Raw genomic sequence first — 18,134 nt, forward strand, 5'->3', positions numbered from 1 at the left:
AAGTGTTTTAATATATAAACTAAGCAAAAAAAAGAAACGTCCCTTTTTCAGAACCCTGTCTTTCAAATATAATTTGTAAAAATCCAAATAACTTCACAAATCTTCATTGTTTCCCATGCTTGTTCAATGAACCATAAGCAATTAATGAACATGCACCTGTGGAACGGTCGTTAAGACACTAACAGCTTACAGACGGCAGGCAATTAAGGTCACATTTATGCAAACTTAGGACACTATATAGGCCTTTCTACTGACTCTGAAAAACACCAAAAGACAGATGCCCAGGGTCCCTGCTCATATGCGTGAATGTGCCTCAGGCATGCTGCAAGGAGGCATAAGGACTGTAGATGTGGCCAGGGCAATACATTGCAATGTCCATACTGTGAGACGCCTAACACAGCGCTAAAGGGAGACAGGACGGACAACTGACCGTCCTCGCAGTGGCAGACCAAGTGTAACAACACCTGCACAGGATCGGTACATCCTTGGTGGAAGAGTGGGGTAACATTTCACAGCAAGGACTGGCAAATCTGGTGCAGTCCATGAGGAGGAGATGCACTGCAGTACTTAATGCAGCTGGTGGCCACACCAGATACTGACTGTTACTTTTGATTTTGAACCCCCCTTTGTTCAGGGACACATTATTCAATTTCTATTAGTCACATGTCTGTGGAACTTGTTCAGTTTGTCTCAGTTGTTGAATCTTGTTATGTTCATACAAATATTTACATGTTAAGTTTGCTGAAAATAAACGCAGTTGACAGTGAGAGGACGTTTCTTTTTTTGCTGAGTATATATGCCATTTAGCAGACGCTTTTATCCAAAGCGACTTGCAGTCATGCGTACATACATTTTAAGTATGGGTGGAATCGAACCCACTACCCTAGCGTTACAAGCGCCATGCTTTACCAACTGAGCTACAAAGGTCCACGTGTTATCACATGAATTACTATGTTTCCATAGCATAGAAGAGCCAACCACATGTTCTGCGTGGTCAGAGCAGTGGCAGGTACCGTGACTGTCTTTTACCTTGTTGACGACTTTCTGTTGCTGGGCGTGTTTCTGTCTGAGGCTGGCCACCTCCCTCCACAGAGCTTCATTCTCACTGGAAAGACAAAGGGGATACTCATTTACAGATCAGTTATTCATTATTTTAAATTGAATGCCACAAATAGCTAATATATTTTACATTTTAGTCATTTAGCAGACGCTCTTATCCAGAGCAACTTACAGTAGTGAGTGCATACATTTTCATACTTTTTTCGTACTAGTCCCCCATGGGAATCGAACCTTGGCGTTGCAAGCGTCATGCTCTACCAACTGAGTCACAAAGGACCACATATACAACTGATGCCCAAGTTGGCCAACTAATCATTTGCCTTCCATTCCCAAACCCATGACATCCTCTTTGGGTAATGTCATGGACGCTTGCTACAATGACCTCAGTCCTTGACATTGTGATGTTGTTTCATACATCATTTAAATAGCCTAATAACCAGATGCAACGCATGTTTGAAATAAATCAAAGAATGACTAATCAATCTCAGAACAGTACATCATCCCTAACTGACCTAAAACTCCACAGTACATGTAGCCAAGATGGGGGAAGGGCAGGAGGGCAAGGGCTTAGACCCTCATCTTTAAGAGCCCCCCATACTGTGGCACGCCTAACGAGGCACAGCATATTTTTTACTGTACTGGTAAAGATTTGAGGAATACTTGAGGCCGTTTATTTTGCTAAGTTAATGGCTATTGAAAGATCTTAGCGCGCTGTGTTTATTCAGCTTTTTTAGTGCGGTCTATAAAGACCCTGCCCCTCCACCTGGCTCTTAAAGCCTGGCTCCCCAGACTATGGTAAAGATGCTTTGTGGGTGTGCTCATGGGCCTGATTCATCCATTGTCCATACACATGGCTTACATTAAATTACATGCCTTGGACTCTGACAAAACCTGGTCCCAGATATGTTTGTGCTGTCCTGCAATCTCCTATGGTCTCTGTCCCACTGGAGTTGATAAGACAGAGCAAACAGTTCTGGAACCAGGCTAGACAACACCTTGATGAATTATGTCAGATTTATTATTCTGACTCCATCACAAGATGAAGATTTCAGAATCACCTTTAGCTTCGAAGTACATTGAAATGTACCAGGAATGACCTGGTGAAATGGTGCTGCCAAAATAAACAGAATATAAATGTATATATTTCAGGGTTTGATTAGCATTTTAGACTTATGTCTTGATTTAGGTGACTCTCAAAAAGTGCAAATTAAACTATCATAATTTGATCACTCTGCCACAGGAAATTCAAATGGGCCTTGTGATTTACATAAATTCACTGAACCCCCGCAGTTCTCCTCTCTCGATCAAACGCTAAAGCACCAGACAGAATAAATGTCCTACTACATTCAAAAATGTATCTAAATTGCTGCCATACATCAACAACTGTCGTTTTATATAGATGAAAGGGTAGGTAGCATAAACGTAACCACATGTAATATGTGGATTTGCATTAGATTAAGCATCAAAAGTCCCAATGCAAAGTTACACCTAACTTGTCTATTTTTCTAGTTATTACATAAAACTGATCAGAATTACGAAGAATGCCGGAAAAAACATTTACTTGGTGTGACGTAATATGGAGGAACCGGCAAGCCATTCCCTCCAATGTCAACTCCAACAGAAATAATTTAAAATGTATAACTTCAAATTAAACTGAATCAAATGCACTCATAAGTACTGGTTTAAATTACATTTTCAGCTAATTTACAAGCAAATACTTTATGAATTGATTGTTAAAAATCAGATTGCAAGGTTGCTAGCCAACTAGCCTGCTAACTTTACGTTAGCACTGCGTGAGTCAGCCAGTTGCTATCAACACCTAGGTTACAGCTACATTAAAGTAAACCACAGTTTTGGAAATACATAACAACAGCTAACCAGTTATCAAATAATGTTACCGGTATATGCAGTTCCCTTAGCCAATCTGCTCGCTTCAACCAACAAGTTTTTTAGCATTAATCAGTATGGTTTCTTCTTTGTGAATGTATATAGTAGCTCACCAGCACCAACACTTGGTTTGGAATGCAATTACATGCTAGCATGGCTAGTAGCTAACGTTAGCCAGCTGGAACTAGCTAGGTAGCACCAGTTCGCCATATGACGTTGAGAAATAGTGCATTGTGGGTCGTTCCGAAGATATCCGGAAATAAGTTAGTAAATACAGGGAAATAAGTATTTGATCCCCTGCTGATTTTGTATGTTTGCCCACTGACAAAGAAATGATCAGTCTATAATTTTAATGGTAGGTTTATTTGAACAGTGAGAGACAGAATAACAACAAAAAAATCCAGAAAAACGCATGTCCAAAATGTTATAAATTGATTTGAATTTTAATGAGGGAAATAAGTATTTGACCCCCTCTCAATCAGAAAGATTTCTGGCTCCCAGGTGTCTTTTATACAGGTAACGAGCTGAGATTAGGAGCACACTCTTAAAGGGAGTGCTCTTAATCTCAGTTTGTTACCTGTATAAAAGACACCTGTCCACAGAAGCAATCAATCAATCAGATTCCAAACACTCCACCATGGCCAAGACCAAAGAGCTCTACAAGGATGTCAGGGACAAGATTGTAGACCTACACAAGGCTGGAATGGGCTACAAGACCATCGCGAAGCAGCTTGGTGAGAAGCTGACAACAGTTGGTGCGATTATTCGCAAATGGAAGAAACACAAAATAACTGTCAATCTCCCTCGGCCTGGGGCTCCATGCAAGATCTCACCTCGTGGAGTTGCAATGATCATGAGAACGGTGAGGAATCAGCCCAGAACTACACGGGAGGATCTTGTCAATGATCTCAAGGCAGCTGGGACCATAGTCACCAAGAAAACAATTGGTAACACACTATGCCGTGAAGGACTGAAATCCTGCAGCGCCCGCAAGGTCCCCCAGCTTAAGAAAGCACATATACAGGCCCGTCTGAAGTTTACCAATGGACATCTGAATGATTCAGAGGAGAACTGGGTGAAAGTGTTTTGGTCAGATGAGCCCAAAATCGAGCTCTTTGGCATCAACTCAACTCGCCGTGTTTGGAGGAGGAGGAATGCTGCCTATGACCACAAGAACACCATCCCCACCGTCAAACATGGAGATGGAAACATTATGCTTTGGGGGTGTTTTTCTGCTAAGGGGACAGGACAACTTCACTGCATCAAAGGGACGATGGACGGGGCCATGTACTGTCAAATCTTGGGTGAGAACCTCCTTCCCTCAGCCAGGGCATTGAAAATGGGTCGTGGATGGGTATTCCAGCATGACAATGACCCAAAACACACGGCCAAGGCAACAAAGGAGTGGCTCAAGAAGAGGCACATTAAGGTCCTGGAGTGGCCTAGCCAGTCTCCAGACCTTAATCCCATAGAAAACTGTGGAGGGAGCTGAAGGTTCGAGTTGCCAAACATCAGGCTCAAAACCTTAATGACTTGGAGAAGATCTACAAAGAGGAGTGGAACAAAATCCCTCCTGAGATGTGTGCAAACCTGGTGGCTAACTACAAGAAACGTCTGACCTCTGTGATTGCCAACAAGGGTTTTGCCACCAAGTACTAAGTCATGTTTTGCAGAGGGGTCAAATACTTATTTCCCTCATTAAAATGCAAATCAAATTTATAACATTTTTGACATGCGTTTTTCTGGATTTTTTTGTTGTTATTCTGTCTCTCACTGTTCAAATAAACCTACCATTAAAATTATAGACTGATCATGTCTTTGTCAGTGGGCAAACGTACAAAATCAGCAGGGGATCAAATACATTTTTCCCTCACTGTATGTAAAAACACTATGTTTGTAGTTATAGGTAACCAGATCGTGACTACAACTAAGTTACTAAGTCTTTGACCACACAGTGTTGTTACTTTGGTGAGTAAAAACGAATGCTTCCTACTCTTTAATAACACAAGATAGATATATTGGTCTCCACTACGACACATAAGTATATCCCGTAGGCTTCACCTAAACCATAGCCTAATGTAACCTATCAAAACTAATTTCCCTTTAGAAATTAATTATTTTTCTATTTATGTTTAATCAATTCCTCCTGCTGCAGGATTATTTTACTCCAGTGACAAAACTGGTCAAATTAAGATCTCACACCTGTATTCTAGACCTGAAAAATCTAAATCAATCAACATGTACAGTTGAAGTCGGAAGTTTACATACACCTTAGCCAAATACATTTAAACTCAGTTTTTCACAATTCCTGACATTTAATCCTAGTAAAAATTCCCTGTCTTAGGTCAGTTAGGATCACCACTTTATTTTAAGAATGTGAAATGCCATAATAATAGTAGAGAGAATGGTTTATTTCAGCTTTTATTTATTTCATCACATTCCCAGTGGGTCAGAAGTTTACATACACTCAATTAGTATTTGGTAGCATTGTCTTTAAATTGTTTAACTTGGGTCAAACGTTTCGGGTAGCCTTCCACAAGCTTCCCACAATAAATTGGGTGAATTTTGGCCCATTCCTCCTGACAGAGCTGGTGTAACTGAGTCAGGTTTGTAGGCCTCCTTGCTCGCACACGCTTTTTCAGTTCTGCCCACACATTTTCTATAGGATTGAGGTCACGGCTTTGTGATGGCCACTCCAATACCTTGACTTTGTTGTCGTTAAGCCATTTTGCCACAACTTTGGAAGTATGCTTGGGGTCATTTGGAAGACCCATTTGCGACCAAGCTTTAACTTCCTGACTGATGTCTTGAGATGTTGCTTCAATATATCCACATAATTGTCCTTCCTCATGATGCCATCTATTTTGTGAAGTGCACCAGTCCCTCCTGCAGCAAAGCACCCACACAGCATGATGCTGCCACCCCCGTGCTTCACGGTTGGGATGGTGTTCTTCGGCTTGCAACAACCCCCTTTTTCCTCCAAACATAACAATGGTCATTATGGACAAACAGTTCTATTTTTGTTTCATCAGACCAGAGGACATTTCTCCAAAAAGTACTATCTTTGTCCCCATGTGCAGTTACAAACCGTAGTCTGGCTTTTTTATGGCGGTTTTGGAGCAGTGGCTTCTTCCTTGCTGAGCGGCCTTTCAGGTTATGTCGATATAGGACTTGTTTTACTGTGGACATAGATGATTTTGTACCTGTTTCCTCCAGCATCTTCACAAGGTCCTTTGCTGTTGTTCTGGGATTGATTTTCACTTTTTGCACCAAAGTACGTTCATTTCTAGGAGACAGAACGCGTCTCCTTCCTGAGCGGTATGACGGCTGTGTGGTCCCATGGTGTTTATACTTGCGTACTATTGTTTGTACAGATGAAGGTGGTACCTTCAGACATTTGGAAATTGCTCCCAAGGATGAACCAGACTGTGGAGGTCTACCATTTTTTTCTGAGGTCTTGGCTGATTTCTTTTGATTTTCCCATGATGTCAAGCAAAGAGGCACTGAGTTTGAAGGTAGGCCTTGAAATACATCCACAGGTACACCTCCAATTGACTCAAATGATGTCAATTAGCCTACCAGAAGCTTCTAAAGCCATGACATTTTCTGGAATTTACCAAGCTGTTTAAAGGCACCGTCAACTTAGTGTATGTAAACTTCTGACCCACTGGAATTGTGATACAGTGAATTATAAGTGAAATAATCTGTCTGTAAACAATTGTTGGAAAAATTACTTGTGTCATGCACAAAGTAGATGTCCTAACCGACTTGCCAAAACTAGTTTGTTAACAAGAAATTTGTGGAGTGGTTGAAAAACTAGTTTTAATGACTCCAACCTAAGTGTATGTAAACTTCTGACTTCAACTGTAGGCCTAGCTTTCTAGGACAAAATGAAACATACATTTGCTGATTATCATAGCTTAGGCCTTACAACCTGGCATTGTTATGGAGTAATGCATGTTAACCTTAAGAACTTCCAGTACACAGATGTGGTATTAAAACAGAGACTGAACGAGGGTTGAAGGACGTGTGTACTGGGGGTGTCATCTGAGTGCTACAAGGCCTTCATACTCCTGACATGGAAAAGAGAGGTGCTTTATCAGTGTTTATAGACTATCAGTGGTACCTGCTGCCTTGTAAACCCACCCTGCCCTGTAAAAGCAGGCTGCGCCAGAAAAGCCCACTATCTGTGCTGACCTCCCTGTGGGGCAGATGAACAGGGTTTATAGAGGCAGGTGTAGATGCCTCCAAGTGGATGGGGTCATCACTGACCCCCGCGAACCCAACCCTCCCTAGACCCCCCATCCTCACCCTGAAACACCACTCTGACCAATACTCAGAGGGATTATTTGACATGTGAAAGTCATCAGATAATCGGAAACATACCTGTAACTTTTTGGACTGTCAGATTTGTCAGAGTGTCAGAGGGGAGGTGCGCAGGTGTGAAAATAGCAATATGGTAATAGAGAAGAATCCATTTTTATAAGTAAGAGAGATTCTTGTCTCGTTTTATTGAGAGCCACCCACCTCGGGTGATGGACAGCAATCGTATTTGAGTGATATATCTTAATCTAAAGATATGGATCGAACAGGCATGTTGGATAAAACAGATTGGATAAAACAAGGTAAATAATCCCATATTTTTGCACTCTCCTATTCTAAGAGGACATGGTGAAGTGAAAGACATGGAGAGAGACTGTCATGCCATGCGGATGGACACCATGAATAAGGTCATAATTAAATCTGCCCTGCGTATTGCATCATGGTACCATGAAGAAAAAGTCTGGTTTGTGAACATATGTTTGGGACAGAAGAGAAAGCCCTCGGTGGCAATGAAGAGTCCAAGGGTCCAGCTGGAGAATCCAAGTGTGTGTGTGTGTGTGTGTGTGTGGAGGAAGGATTGTATTAATGATGTGGGGCCTGACATGCACCCTGACGGCTTAAAGGCAGCTGGTGAGCAGCACAACCATATCATCCCAGCTGCATGAGAGGAACCACTCGGTTTTAGAATGGTGACTAAGCGTCCTGAAACATGAAACACCATTATATTGTCCCAGAGTGGGGTGCATTGACACAACCCAATGGGTTATCCCATAACTGTTAAAAAAATGGAAACTTAACTTTGAACCACATTTGATCAAGACATCTATAATGAGTAGACACGCTAACTAACCAGACTGGGGTACAATGACACAACTCAATGAATTATCCCCACATCAATACTGCTACAAACATGGAACTCAGTCTGAACCACAACTGATCTAGCCTGGTCCCAGATCGGTTTGTGCATTTGCCTACTCCATTGTCAAGTCAAACATGGCATGACAATTCCATAAGGGGTTAGTAAGAGGCTAGAGCAGAAACAGACTGGCACCCAGGCTACAACTTATAAAGTCATCCAGAAAAAGTACACGCAGAAGTAACCCTATACCTATCCTAAACCACAGCCGGATAATAACTAGAAAAAGAAGGTCCAACTCTCCACGGCTGCAGTTCAACCACCATTAAAAACTCTACTTTATATCACTAGATGTGCGCACTTAATCAGAAAAAAATAAAATTATAGCGTGAAAGTGTTCATTTGGGACAGCTCTGTGGATTCAAACAGCACACTGACTCCCGCATGTATATTTCAGCCTCTGACAGGTCTCTAAGAATTCTGGCTCTAGCAGCCTAATCACCAGCTTTAAATAAACTGGTTTACACCACCTTAATGCAGCATGCTAGGCTACGGCAGCCCTATGGGGACACAATATGGATGCTTGCTAATTTACCAACACAGCAGGAAAGGGTGAGCGAGAGAGAATCTTATTGTGTGGAACTGAGAGGCTAAGCTGGGGGAGGAATGTTTTTGGCTCGTTCAAGGGGTAGTCAATTCTGAAAATGTTTTACAATTTTGTATTTACAGTGCCTTTGGAAAGTATTCAGACCCCTTGACTTTTTCCACATTATGTTACGTTACAGCCTTATTAAAAAATAGATTAAATAAATACAAATCCTCATCAATCTACACACAATAACCCATAATGACAAAACAAAAATTGTTTTTGATTTTTCTGCAAATTTATAAAAAATTAAAAACAAATACTTTATTTACATAAGTATTCAGACCCTTTGCAATGAGACTCGAAATTGCGCTCAGGTGCATCCTGTTTCTGTTGATCATCCTTGAGATGTTTCTACAACTTGATTGGAGCCCACCTGTGGTAAATTCAATTGATTGGACATGATTTGGAAAGCCACACACCTGTCTATATAAAGGTCCCACAGTTGACAGTGCATTTCAGAGCAAAGTCCAAGCAATGAGGTCGAAGGAATTGTCCGTAGAGCTCCGAGACAGGATTGTGTCGAGGCACAGATCTGGGGAAGGGTACCAAAACATTTCTGCAGCACTGAAGGTCCCCAAGAACACAGTGGCCATCATCATTCTTAAAAATGGAAGAAGTTTGGAACCACCAAGACTCTTCCTAGAGCTTGCCGCCCGGCCAAACTGAGCAATCGGGGGAGAAGGGCCATGGTCAGGGAGGTGACCAAGAACCCAATGGTCACTCTGACAGAGCTCCAGAGTTCCTCTATGGAGATGGGAGAACCTTCCAGAAAGACAACCATTTCTGCAGCACACCACCAATCAGCCCTTTATGGTAGAGTGGCTAGATGGAAGCCAATCCTCAGTGTAAGGCACATGACAGCCTGCTTGGAGTTTGCCAAAAGGCACCTAAAGACTCTCTGACCATGAGAAAGAAGATGTTCTGGTCTGATGAAACCAAGCTTGAACTCTTTGGCCTGAATGCCAAGTGTCACGTCTGGAGGAAACCTGGCACCACACCTACGGTGAAGCATGGTGGTGGCAGCATCATGCTGTGTGGATGTTTTTCAGCGGCAGGGACTGGGAGACTAGTCAGGATCGAGGGAAAGATGAACGGAGCAAAGTACAGAGCGATCCTTGATGAAAACCTGCTCCAGAGCGCTCAGGACCTCAGTCTGGCACGAAGGTTCACCTTCCAACAGGACAACGACCCTAAGCACACAGCCAAGACTATGCAGGAGTGGCTTCGGGACAAGTATCTGAATGTCCTTGAGTGGCCCAGCCAGAGTCCGGACTTGAACCCCATCGAACATCTCTGGACGGACCTGAAAATAGCTGTGCAGCAACACTCCCCATCCAACCTGACAGAGCTTGAGAGGATCTGCAGAGAACAATGGGAGAAACTCCCCAAATACAGGTGTGCCAAGCTTGTAGTGTCATACCCAAGAAGAATTGAGGCTGTAATCGCTGCCAAAGGTGCTTCAACAAAGTACTGACTAAAGGGTCTGAATACTTATGTAAATGTTATATTTCATTTTCAGTTTTATTTTATAAATTTGCAATAAAATCTAAAAACCAGTTTTTGCTTGGTCATTATGGGGTATTGTGTGTAGATTGATGAGGTCAAAAAATATTTAATTTATTTTAAAGTAAGGCTGTAACGAAACAAAATGTGGGAAAAGGTCAAGGGGTCTGAATACTTTCCGAATGCACTGAATGTGGATTTGGGGGTTGTGCTTTGCACTACGCTTGTCAGACCTTCTATTAATTTTGTTCCTTTCAATTTATTAGTTAAGCCGAGTCAACCGTCCAATATGCACAATAATTAATCAGAATAGGAATCAGAATGTGCTTCTCAACGTTTCACTTACTGCTTCATGGCGATGATTTTGGAGTCTATGGTCTCCTGCTTGCCCTTTATGTGCTGAACGTTGGTCAGAATTTTTGAGACATCGTCTGAGCTCATCTTAAGCTCATCATGTTTAACATTGGACACCTGAGGGGGAGGGAGAACATGACGAAATGGTTAAAGCAAACTGTTAAAGCAAAGAAAACTGTTAAAGTGAGGAGGGAAAAAGTTCAAAACAAGTCTTCAGTGTAGGCATTGGCCCCGACTTGAACCCTGAGGGATAGACAATGGAAACGCAATGAAAAGAGTGTATGATTCGGTATTCCGTTTTTAGCCTGAACTGGTCAGTTGGCCCGAGGCAGACTATATCAAGGTGCAGATGGAAACAGCTGTAAATCAGTGGACTGAGTGGAGCAGAAAGTGACTGCATTTAAGGGTCAGGCAACATCAGATCACGAGCTCCCTGGCCTGCCTTCTCTAATCCACCCATCCCCAGCTGGCAGGCTCCACAGAGACCACTAGATTAGCTCAATCTGTCCCGCGAGCAGAGAGGAAGAGCAGGCCAAGCAGGCCATGCACTGGGAGCACATGCTGTCATTCTGACATGCCGTATGTCTGAGGAGCATCCCAATGGGTCTTCTCTATGGGGAGTTTTACTGAGGATTTCCATGTGTGTTTTCTACAGGGAGTTGGCTACATAGTTCTGACTATAAATGTAATATATTTGTACTAATTTCTTAACTAATATTGTTTGGGCATTGTAAAGCCTATTTAAAACACTGTTCGGAGTTGAGTACGAAGAAACACACTACACATGAATCAGACATATCATGATGATCACCTTATCATTTTGCACTTACATTGTTAACTTTCCGTTTAATATTTTCCAACAGATGCTCTTGGCCGCGGATGAAGTAGGGATGCTGGAATTCAGTGTCGTCCTTCTCAGGCTTCACCAGGCCGCCCTGCTCAATGTGGACTACTTTGCGGAAGCCATCTGTAGAAAGAAAAAAACAACAATTTACAGTTTTGACTAAGGCATACCATTCAATTTCTAGAGATACATGCCAATTACATAGCCTTTATTTTTTGTTTCTGACATTTGCCTGGTTTCTAGGTCACTGTATGCAATCATATCCTCCTAGCCTTTTCAGTCTTAATAAATAACATGCAAGTGGATTACATAACCAAAGATACAAAAAAAAGCACAAGGATTTCACAGTTTAAAAAAACCACATTGTTACATCTACCTCAACTTCTGAGAAATAGCCTCTATAAAAATAAGTCCTTGGTTGAGTCTATTTAAAGGCTCATTATAATATAAGCAAATAATATGCAGAATCTACCGCACACCCAAAACCGATAAGTGAAGGTTCTGGAGGCAAAATGCTAAACTGGAGAAACATAAATAGTATAAGCAAATCAAATGAAGGTACTATTAAGATTTTATTCCATGGCATTGCCATGCTAATGTGTTAAATACATGAATGACAACTCACACATATTGAGCTGGCGCACAAAGCTGGCCATGTTATTGTGTTTAAAATACTTGGGAAGCACCTCCTTGGAGAATCGGCACTGATCAAACACATGGAAGCTGTTGCCATTCTGTAAAGGAAGAACAATAACAGTTAAAGAAATATCGCACAACCCAGGTTTACCTTAGCTAGGCCTTATGTACTGAGCATGTACTAAGAATCAGGTTAAGCTGCCTTGGGTGGCTTACAACAAAGCTAAACAACATTGGGTCTGATAAAGTCTAACTAAACTCTGTGACTTTGGCAAGTCTCTGGCATTGGTTTACAGGTTGGATCATTACGAAATACCACATTGGCGATGTAAAGAAACACGACTCCAACACCATCATTAAGTTTGCTGACGACACAACAGTGGTAGGCCTGATCACCGACAACAATGAGACAGCCTATAGGGAGGAGGTCAGAGACCTGGCGGTCTGGTGCCAGGATAACAACCTCTCCCTCAATGTGAGCAAGACAAAGGAGCTGATCGTGGACTACAGGAAAAGGCGGGCCGAACAGGCCCCCATTAACATCAAAGGGGCTGTAGTGGAGCGGGTTGAGAGTTTCAAGTTCCTTGGTGTCCACATCACCAACAAACTATCATGGTCCAAACACACCAAGACAGTCATGAAGAGGGCACGACAACACCTTTTCCCCCTCAGGAGACTGAAAAGATTTGGCATGGGTCACCAGATCCTCATAAAGTTCTACAGCTGCACCACCGAGAGCATCCTGACCAGTTGCATCGCCGCCTGCTATGGCAACTGCTCGGCATCTGACCATAAGGCGCTACAGAGGGTAGTGCGTACGGCCCAGTACATCACTGAGGCCAAGCTTCCTGCCATCCAGGACCTATATACTAGGCGGTGTCAGAGAAAAGCCCAAAAAATTGTCAGACTCCAGTCACCCAAGTCATAGGCTGTTCTCTCTGCTACTGCATGGCAAGCGGTACCGGAGCACCAAGTCTAGGACCTAAAGGCTCATTCACAGCTTCTACCCCCAAGCCATAAGACTGCTGAACAATTACTCAAATGGCCACCCGGACTATTTACATTGACCCTCAGGCCTCTACTATACTACCACATATCATTAACACAAAATCCATGTGTACGTGTGTATAGTGCGTATATTATTGTGTGTTTGTATGCATGTGTCTATGTTTGTGTTGCTTCACAGTCCCCGCTGTTCCATAAGGTGTATTTTTTATCTGTTTTTTTAAAATTAATTTTACAGCTGGCATGAGTTACTTGATGTGGAACAGAGTTCACAATCCAGGGTTACGCCAAGCAATTTAGTCTCCTCAACTTGCTCAATTTCCACATTATTCATTACAAGATTTAGTTGACGTTTAGGGTTTAGTGAATGATTTGTCCCAAATACAATGCTTTTAGTTTTTGAAATATTTAGGACTAACTTATTCCTTGCCACCCATTCTGAAAATAACTGCAGCGCTTTGTTAAGTGTTGCTGTCATTTCAGTCGCTGTGTTAGCTGACGTGTATAGTGTTGAGTCATCTGCATACATAGACACACTGGCTTTACTCAAAGCCAGTGGCATGTCGTTAGTAAAGATTGACAAATGTAAGTGGCCTAGACAGCTGCCCTGGGGAATTCCTGATTCTACCTGGATTTTGTTGGAGAGGCTTCCATTAAAGAACACCCTCTGTGTTCTGTTAGACAAGTAACTCTTTATCCACAATATAGCAGAGGGTGTAAAGCCATAACACATCAGTTTTTTCAGCAACAGACTATGATCGATAATGTCAAAAGCCGCACTGAAGTCTAACAAAACAGCCCCCACAATCTTTTTTATCATCAATTTCTCTCAGCCAATCATCAGTCATTTGTGTAAGTGCTTGTTGAATGTCCTTACCTATAAGCGTGCTGAAAGTACAGTGAGGGAAAAAAGTATTTGATCCCCTGCTGATTTTGTACATTTGCCCACTGACAAAGAAATTATCAGTCTAGAATTTTAGTGGTAGGTTTATTTGAACAGTGAGAGACAGAATAACAACAAAAAAATCCAGAAAAACGCATGTCAAAAATGTTATAAATGGATTTGCATTTTAATGAGGTAAATAAGTATTTGACCCCCTCTCAATCAGAAAGATTTCTGGCTCCCAGGTGTCTTTTATACAGGTAACGAGCTGAGATTAGGAGCACACTCTTAAAGGGAGTGCTCTTAATCTCAGTTTGTTACCTGTATAAAAGACACCTGTCCACAGAAGCAATCAATCAATCAGATTCCAAACTCTCCACCATGGTCAAGACCAAAGAGCTCTCCAAGGATGTCAGGGACAAGATTGTAGACCTACACAAGGCTGGAATGGGCTACAAGACCATCGCCAAGCAGCATGGTGAGAAGGTGACAACAGTTGGTGTGATTATTCGCAAATGGAAGAAGTACAAAAGCACAGTCAATTTCCCTCAGCCTGGGGCTCCATGCAAGCTCTCAACTCGTGGAGTTGCAATGATCACGAGAACGGTGAGGAATCAGCCCAGAACTACACGGGAGGATCTTGTCAATGATCTCAAGGCAGCTGGGACCATAGTCCACAAGAAAACAATTGGTAACACACTACGCCGTGAATAACTGAAATCCTGCAGTGCCCGCAAGGTCCCCCTGCTCAAGAAAGCACATATACAGGGCCATCTGAAGTTTGCCAATGAACATCTGAATGATTCAGAGGAGAACTGGGTGAAAGTGTTGTGGTCAGATGAGACCAAAATCGAGCTCTTTGGCATCAACTCAACTCGCCGTGTTTGGAGGAGGAGGAATGCTGCCTATGACCCCAAGAACACCATCCCCACTGTCAAATATGGAGGTGCAAACATTATGCTTTGGTGGTGTTTTTCTGCTAAGGGGACAGGACAACTTCACCGCATCAAAGGGACGATGGATGGCGCCATGTACCGTCAAATCTTGGATGAGAACCTCCTTCCCTCAGCCAGGGCATTGAAAATGGGTCGTGGATGGGTATTCCAGCATGACAATGACCCAAAACACACGGCCAAGGCAACAAAGGAGTGGCTCAAGAAGAAGCACATTAAGGTCCTGGAGTGGCCTAGCCAAAATCTGTGGAAGGAGCTGAAGGTTTGAGTTGCCAAACGTCAGCCTCGAAACCTTAATGACTTGGAGAAGATCTGCAAAGAGGAGTGGAACAAAACCCCTCCTGAGATGTGTGCAAACCTAGTGGCCAACTATAAGAAATGTCTGACCTCTGTGATTGCCAACAAGGGTTTTGCCACCAAGTACTAAGTCATGTTTTGCAGAGGGGTCAAATACTTATTTCCCTCATTAAAATGCAAATCAATTTATAACATTTTTGACAAATCCAGTTTTTCTGGATTTTGTTGTTATTCTGTCTCTCACTGTTCAAATAAACCTACCATTCAAATTATGGACCGGTCTTGTCTTTGTCAGTGGGCAAACGTACAAAATCAGCAGGGGATCAAATATTTTTTCCCTCACTGTATAAAATGATTCATTAGGAGTGGCAACATCGTCCGCTATTATACTCCTATTATTTCCTATCCAAGTTGTCAGACCCTGGTAACTTGTCATTCTTGATTAACAATAATACTTGTCACCTCTTCCACTTACTTTACGGAATTCAAAATTACAATACTTGTCTTTCATAATTTGGTCAGATATACTTGGATGTAGTGTCAGCGTTTGTTGCTGGCATGTCCTGCCTAAATTTGCTAATCTTGCCAATGAAAAGATCAGGTGCATCCTGTTTCCATTGATCATCCTTGATATGTTCCTACAACTTGATTGGAGTTCACCTGTGGTAAATTCAACTGATTGGACATGATTTGGAAAGCCACACACCTGTCTATATAAGGTCCCACAGTTGACAGTGCATGTCAGAGCAAATACCAAGCCATGAGGTTGAAGAAATTGTCCGTAGAGCTCCGAGACAGAATTGTGTCGAGGCACAGATCTGGGGAAGGGTACCAAAAAGTTGGAACCACCAAGACTCTTCTTAGAGCTGGCCGCCCGACCAAACTGAGCACTCGGGGAGAAGGGCCTTGATCAGGGAGGTGACCAAGAACCCGATGGTCACTCTGACAGAGCTCCAGAGTTCCTCTGTGGAGACGGGAGAAACTTCTAGAAGGACAACCATCTCTGCAGCACTCCACTAATCAGACCTTTGCGGTAGAGTGGCCACTCCTCAGTAAAAGGCACATGACAGCCCGCTTGGAGTTTGCCAAAAGGCACCTAAAGTACTCTCAGACCATGAGAAACAAGATTATCTGTTCTGATGAAACGAAGATTGAACTCTTTGGCCTGAATGCCAAGCATCACGTCTGGAGGAAATCTGGCACCATCCTTACGGTGTAGCATGGTGGTGGCAGCATCATCATGCTGTGTGTATGTTTTTCAGAGGCAGAGAGACTAGTTAGGATTGATGGAAAAGATGAATGGAGCAATGTACAGAGATACTTGATGAAAACCTGCACCAGAGCGCTCAGGATCTCAGACTGGGGTGAAGGTTTACCTTCCAACAGGACAACGACCCTAAGCACACAGCCAAGACAACGCAGGAGTGGCTTCGGGACAAGTCTTTGAACGTCCTTGAGTGGCCCAGCCAGAGCCCAGACTTGAACCCGATCTAACATCTCTAGAGACCTGAAAATAGCTGTGCAGCGACGCTCCCCATCCAACCAGAGAGAGCTTGAGAGGATCTCCAGAGAATAATGGGAGAAACTCCCCAAATATAGGTGTGCAAAGCGTCATACCCAATAAGACTCTAAGCAAAATTTCTAAAAACATGTTTTTGCTTTGTCATTATGGGTTATTGTGTGTAGATTGAGGGGAGGGGAACAATTTAATCCATTTTAGAATAAGGCTGTAACGTAACATGTTGAAAAAGTCAAGGGGTCTGAATACTTTCCGAATGCCCGGTATGTACTGAATAAAAATATAAACTTCAATGTGATTCCAACACCTTTTAAACTGATGGTTCTCTCACAAAAAAAGGTTGCATTATATAGCAAGTAGTGGGCATGTGCTGTCTCGCCAATAGCTCGCAGACACAGTCTAGCCTACATGATGAGATTATTATGGACAAAAGAGCTTGATTATTTTTATTTGTCAAACGGCAGCCAAGCATAGATGATCATGTCACCAGAATAAGACCCTCGATATTTATCGGAAAGGGGAATCAGGCTCATCACCTTGCACTTTCACCATCCTGTGAAGTTCATCATAATTTATTTAATCTGTAGCCTAATAAACTGCATGCTTTCCCGACAAGTCATAGTGGGAGGACCACACGTCATTGCCTGACTCCAAGTTTACTTCGATACTTCTATATTATACTATTTGCGCATAAAATCGGTTCCACTGACATTTCTCGCATAATACATTTTACCAACAAAAAGATCACACCTTATCTAGCGTATTTTTTTTTTTGGTCGACATTCCGAAAATTCACCCACAAATGTTCTGTTTCCATCAGATGTACTTTAATAGCATAAACAGGTTGGATGGAAACCTGGTTAATTATATTATTTTCTACACAGAAGAGCATAGAAAAACATTGGCTGATGATCTTCTTAACTGCCTAATACCTTTGAAGCATTTCAGTCACTTCAAACCATACTTCCTTCAGATTGAAATACTGTCAAAACTAATGTCAGACTGATTCGCAATACTGTCATAGCCGTAATAAAAAAAGTAAACATTTACATCGCTTTTTTTTTTACATGGTAGGGCAGCGATTTTTTTACTATATCTATTGTAGCTAGTAATGTCTGGTAAAAAGCTGTCAAATTGCGTCATGGCGGTGTTACACACATATTCATCATCCGTTGCTAAAATTGGTTATACAGCCACACCCCCCTTTTCTCACACCCCCTTTTCTCATAACCATGCTAGCTAGTTTCAATGAATGTGTGGTTTTTGCATGGCTGTTTGACACACGTATAGATTGCTTGCTACTGTTTCGACAGTTTCCCAAATTAGCTAGCTGCAGACAGGGCTTGCTAACATAGCTAGCCAGCTA

General features: G+C 42.4%; 1 protein-coding gene across 4 annotated transcripts in view; it reads right to left on the bottom strand.

The window, feature by feature from the left end:
* Positions 1-18,134, bottom strand: part of LOC311132100 (heat shock factor protein 1-like) — a 39,057-nt gene that overhangs the window by 20,068 nt on the left and 855 nt on the right. For all 4 annotated transcript variants that reach the window (XM_084165282.1, XM_084165285.1, XM_084165284.1 and 1 more), the window contains exons 2-5: positions 12,101-12,209; positions 11,462-11,598; positions 10,624-10,748; positions 1,030-1,105 (exon numbers count right to left, since the gene is read on the bottom strand). In XM_084165282.1, the coding sequence (XP_084021408.1) occupies positions 1,030-1,105; positions 10,624-10,748; positions 11,462-11,598; positions 12,101-12,209 (447 nt within the window). The remainder of the gene's footprint in view (positions 1-1,029; positions 1,106-10,623; positions 10,749-11,461; positions 11,599-12,100; positions 12,210-18,134) is intronic.

This window comes from Coregonus lavaretus (assembly GCF_964263955.1).
Source record: "Coregonus lavaretus genome assembly, chromosome: 7".
NCBI classification, from domain to species: domain Eukaryota; kingdom Metazoa; phylum Chordata; class Actinopteri; order Salmoniformes; family Salmonidae; genus Coregonus; species Coregonus lavaretus.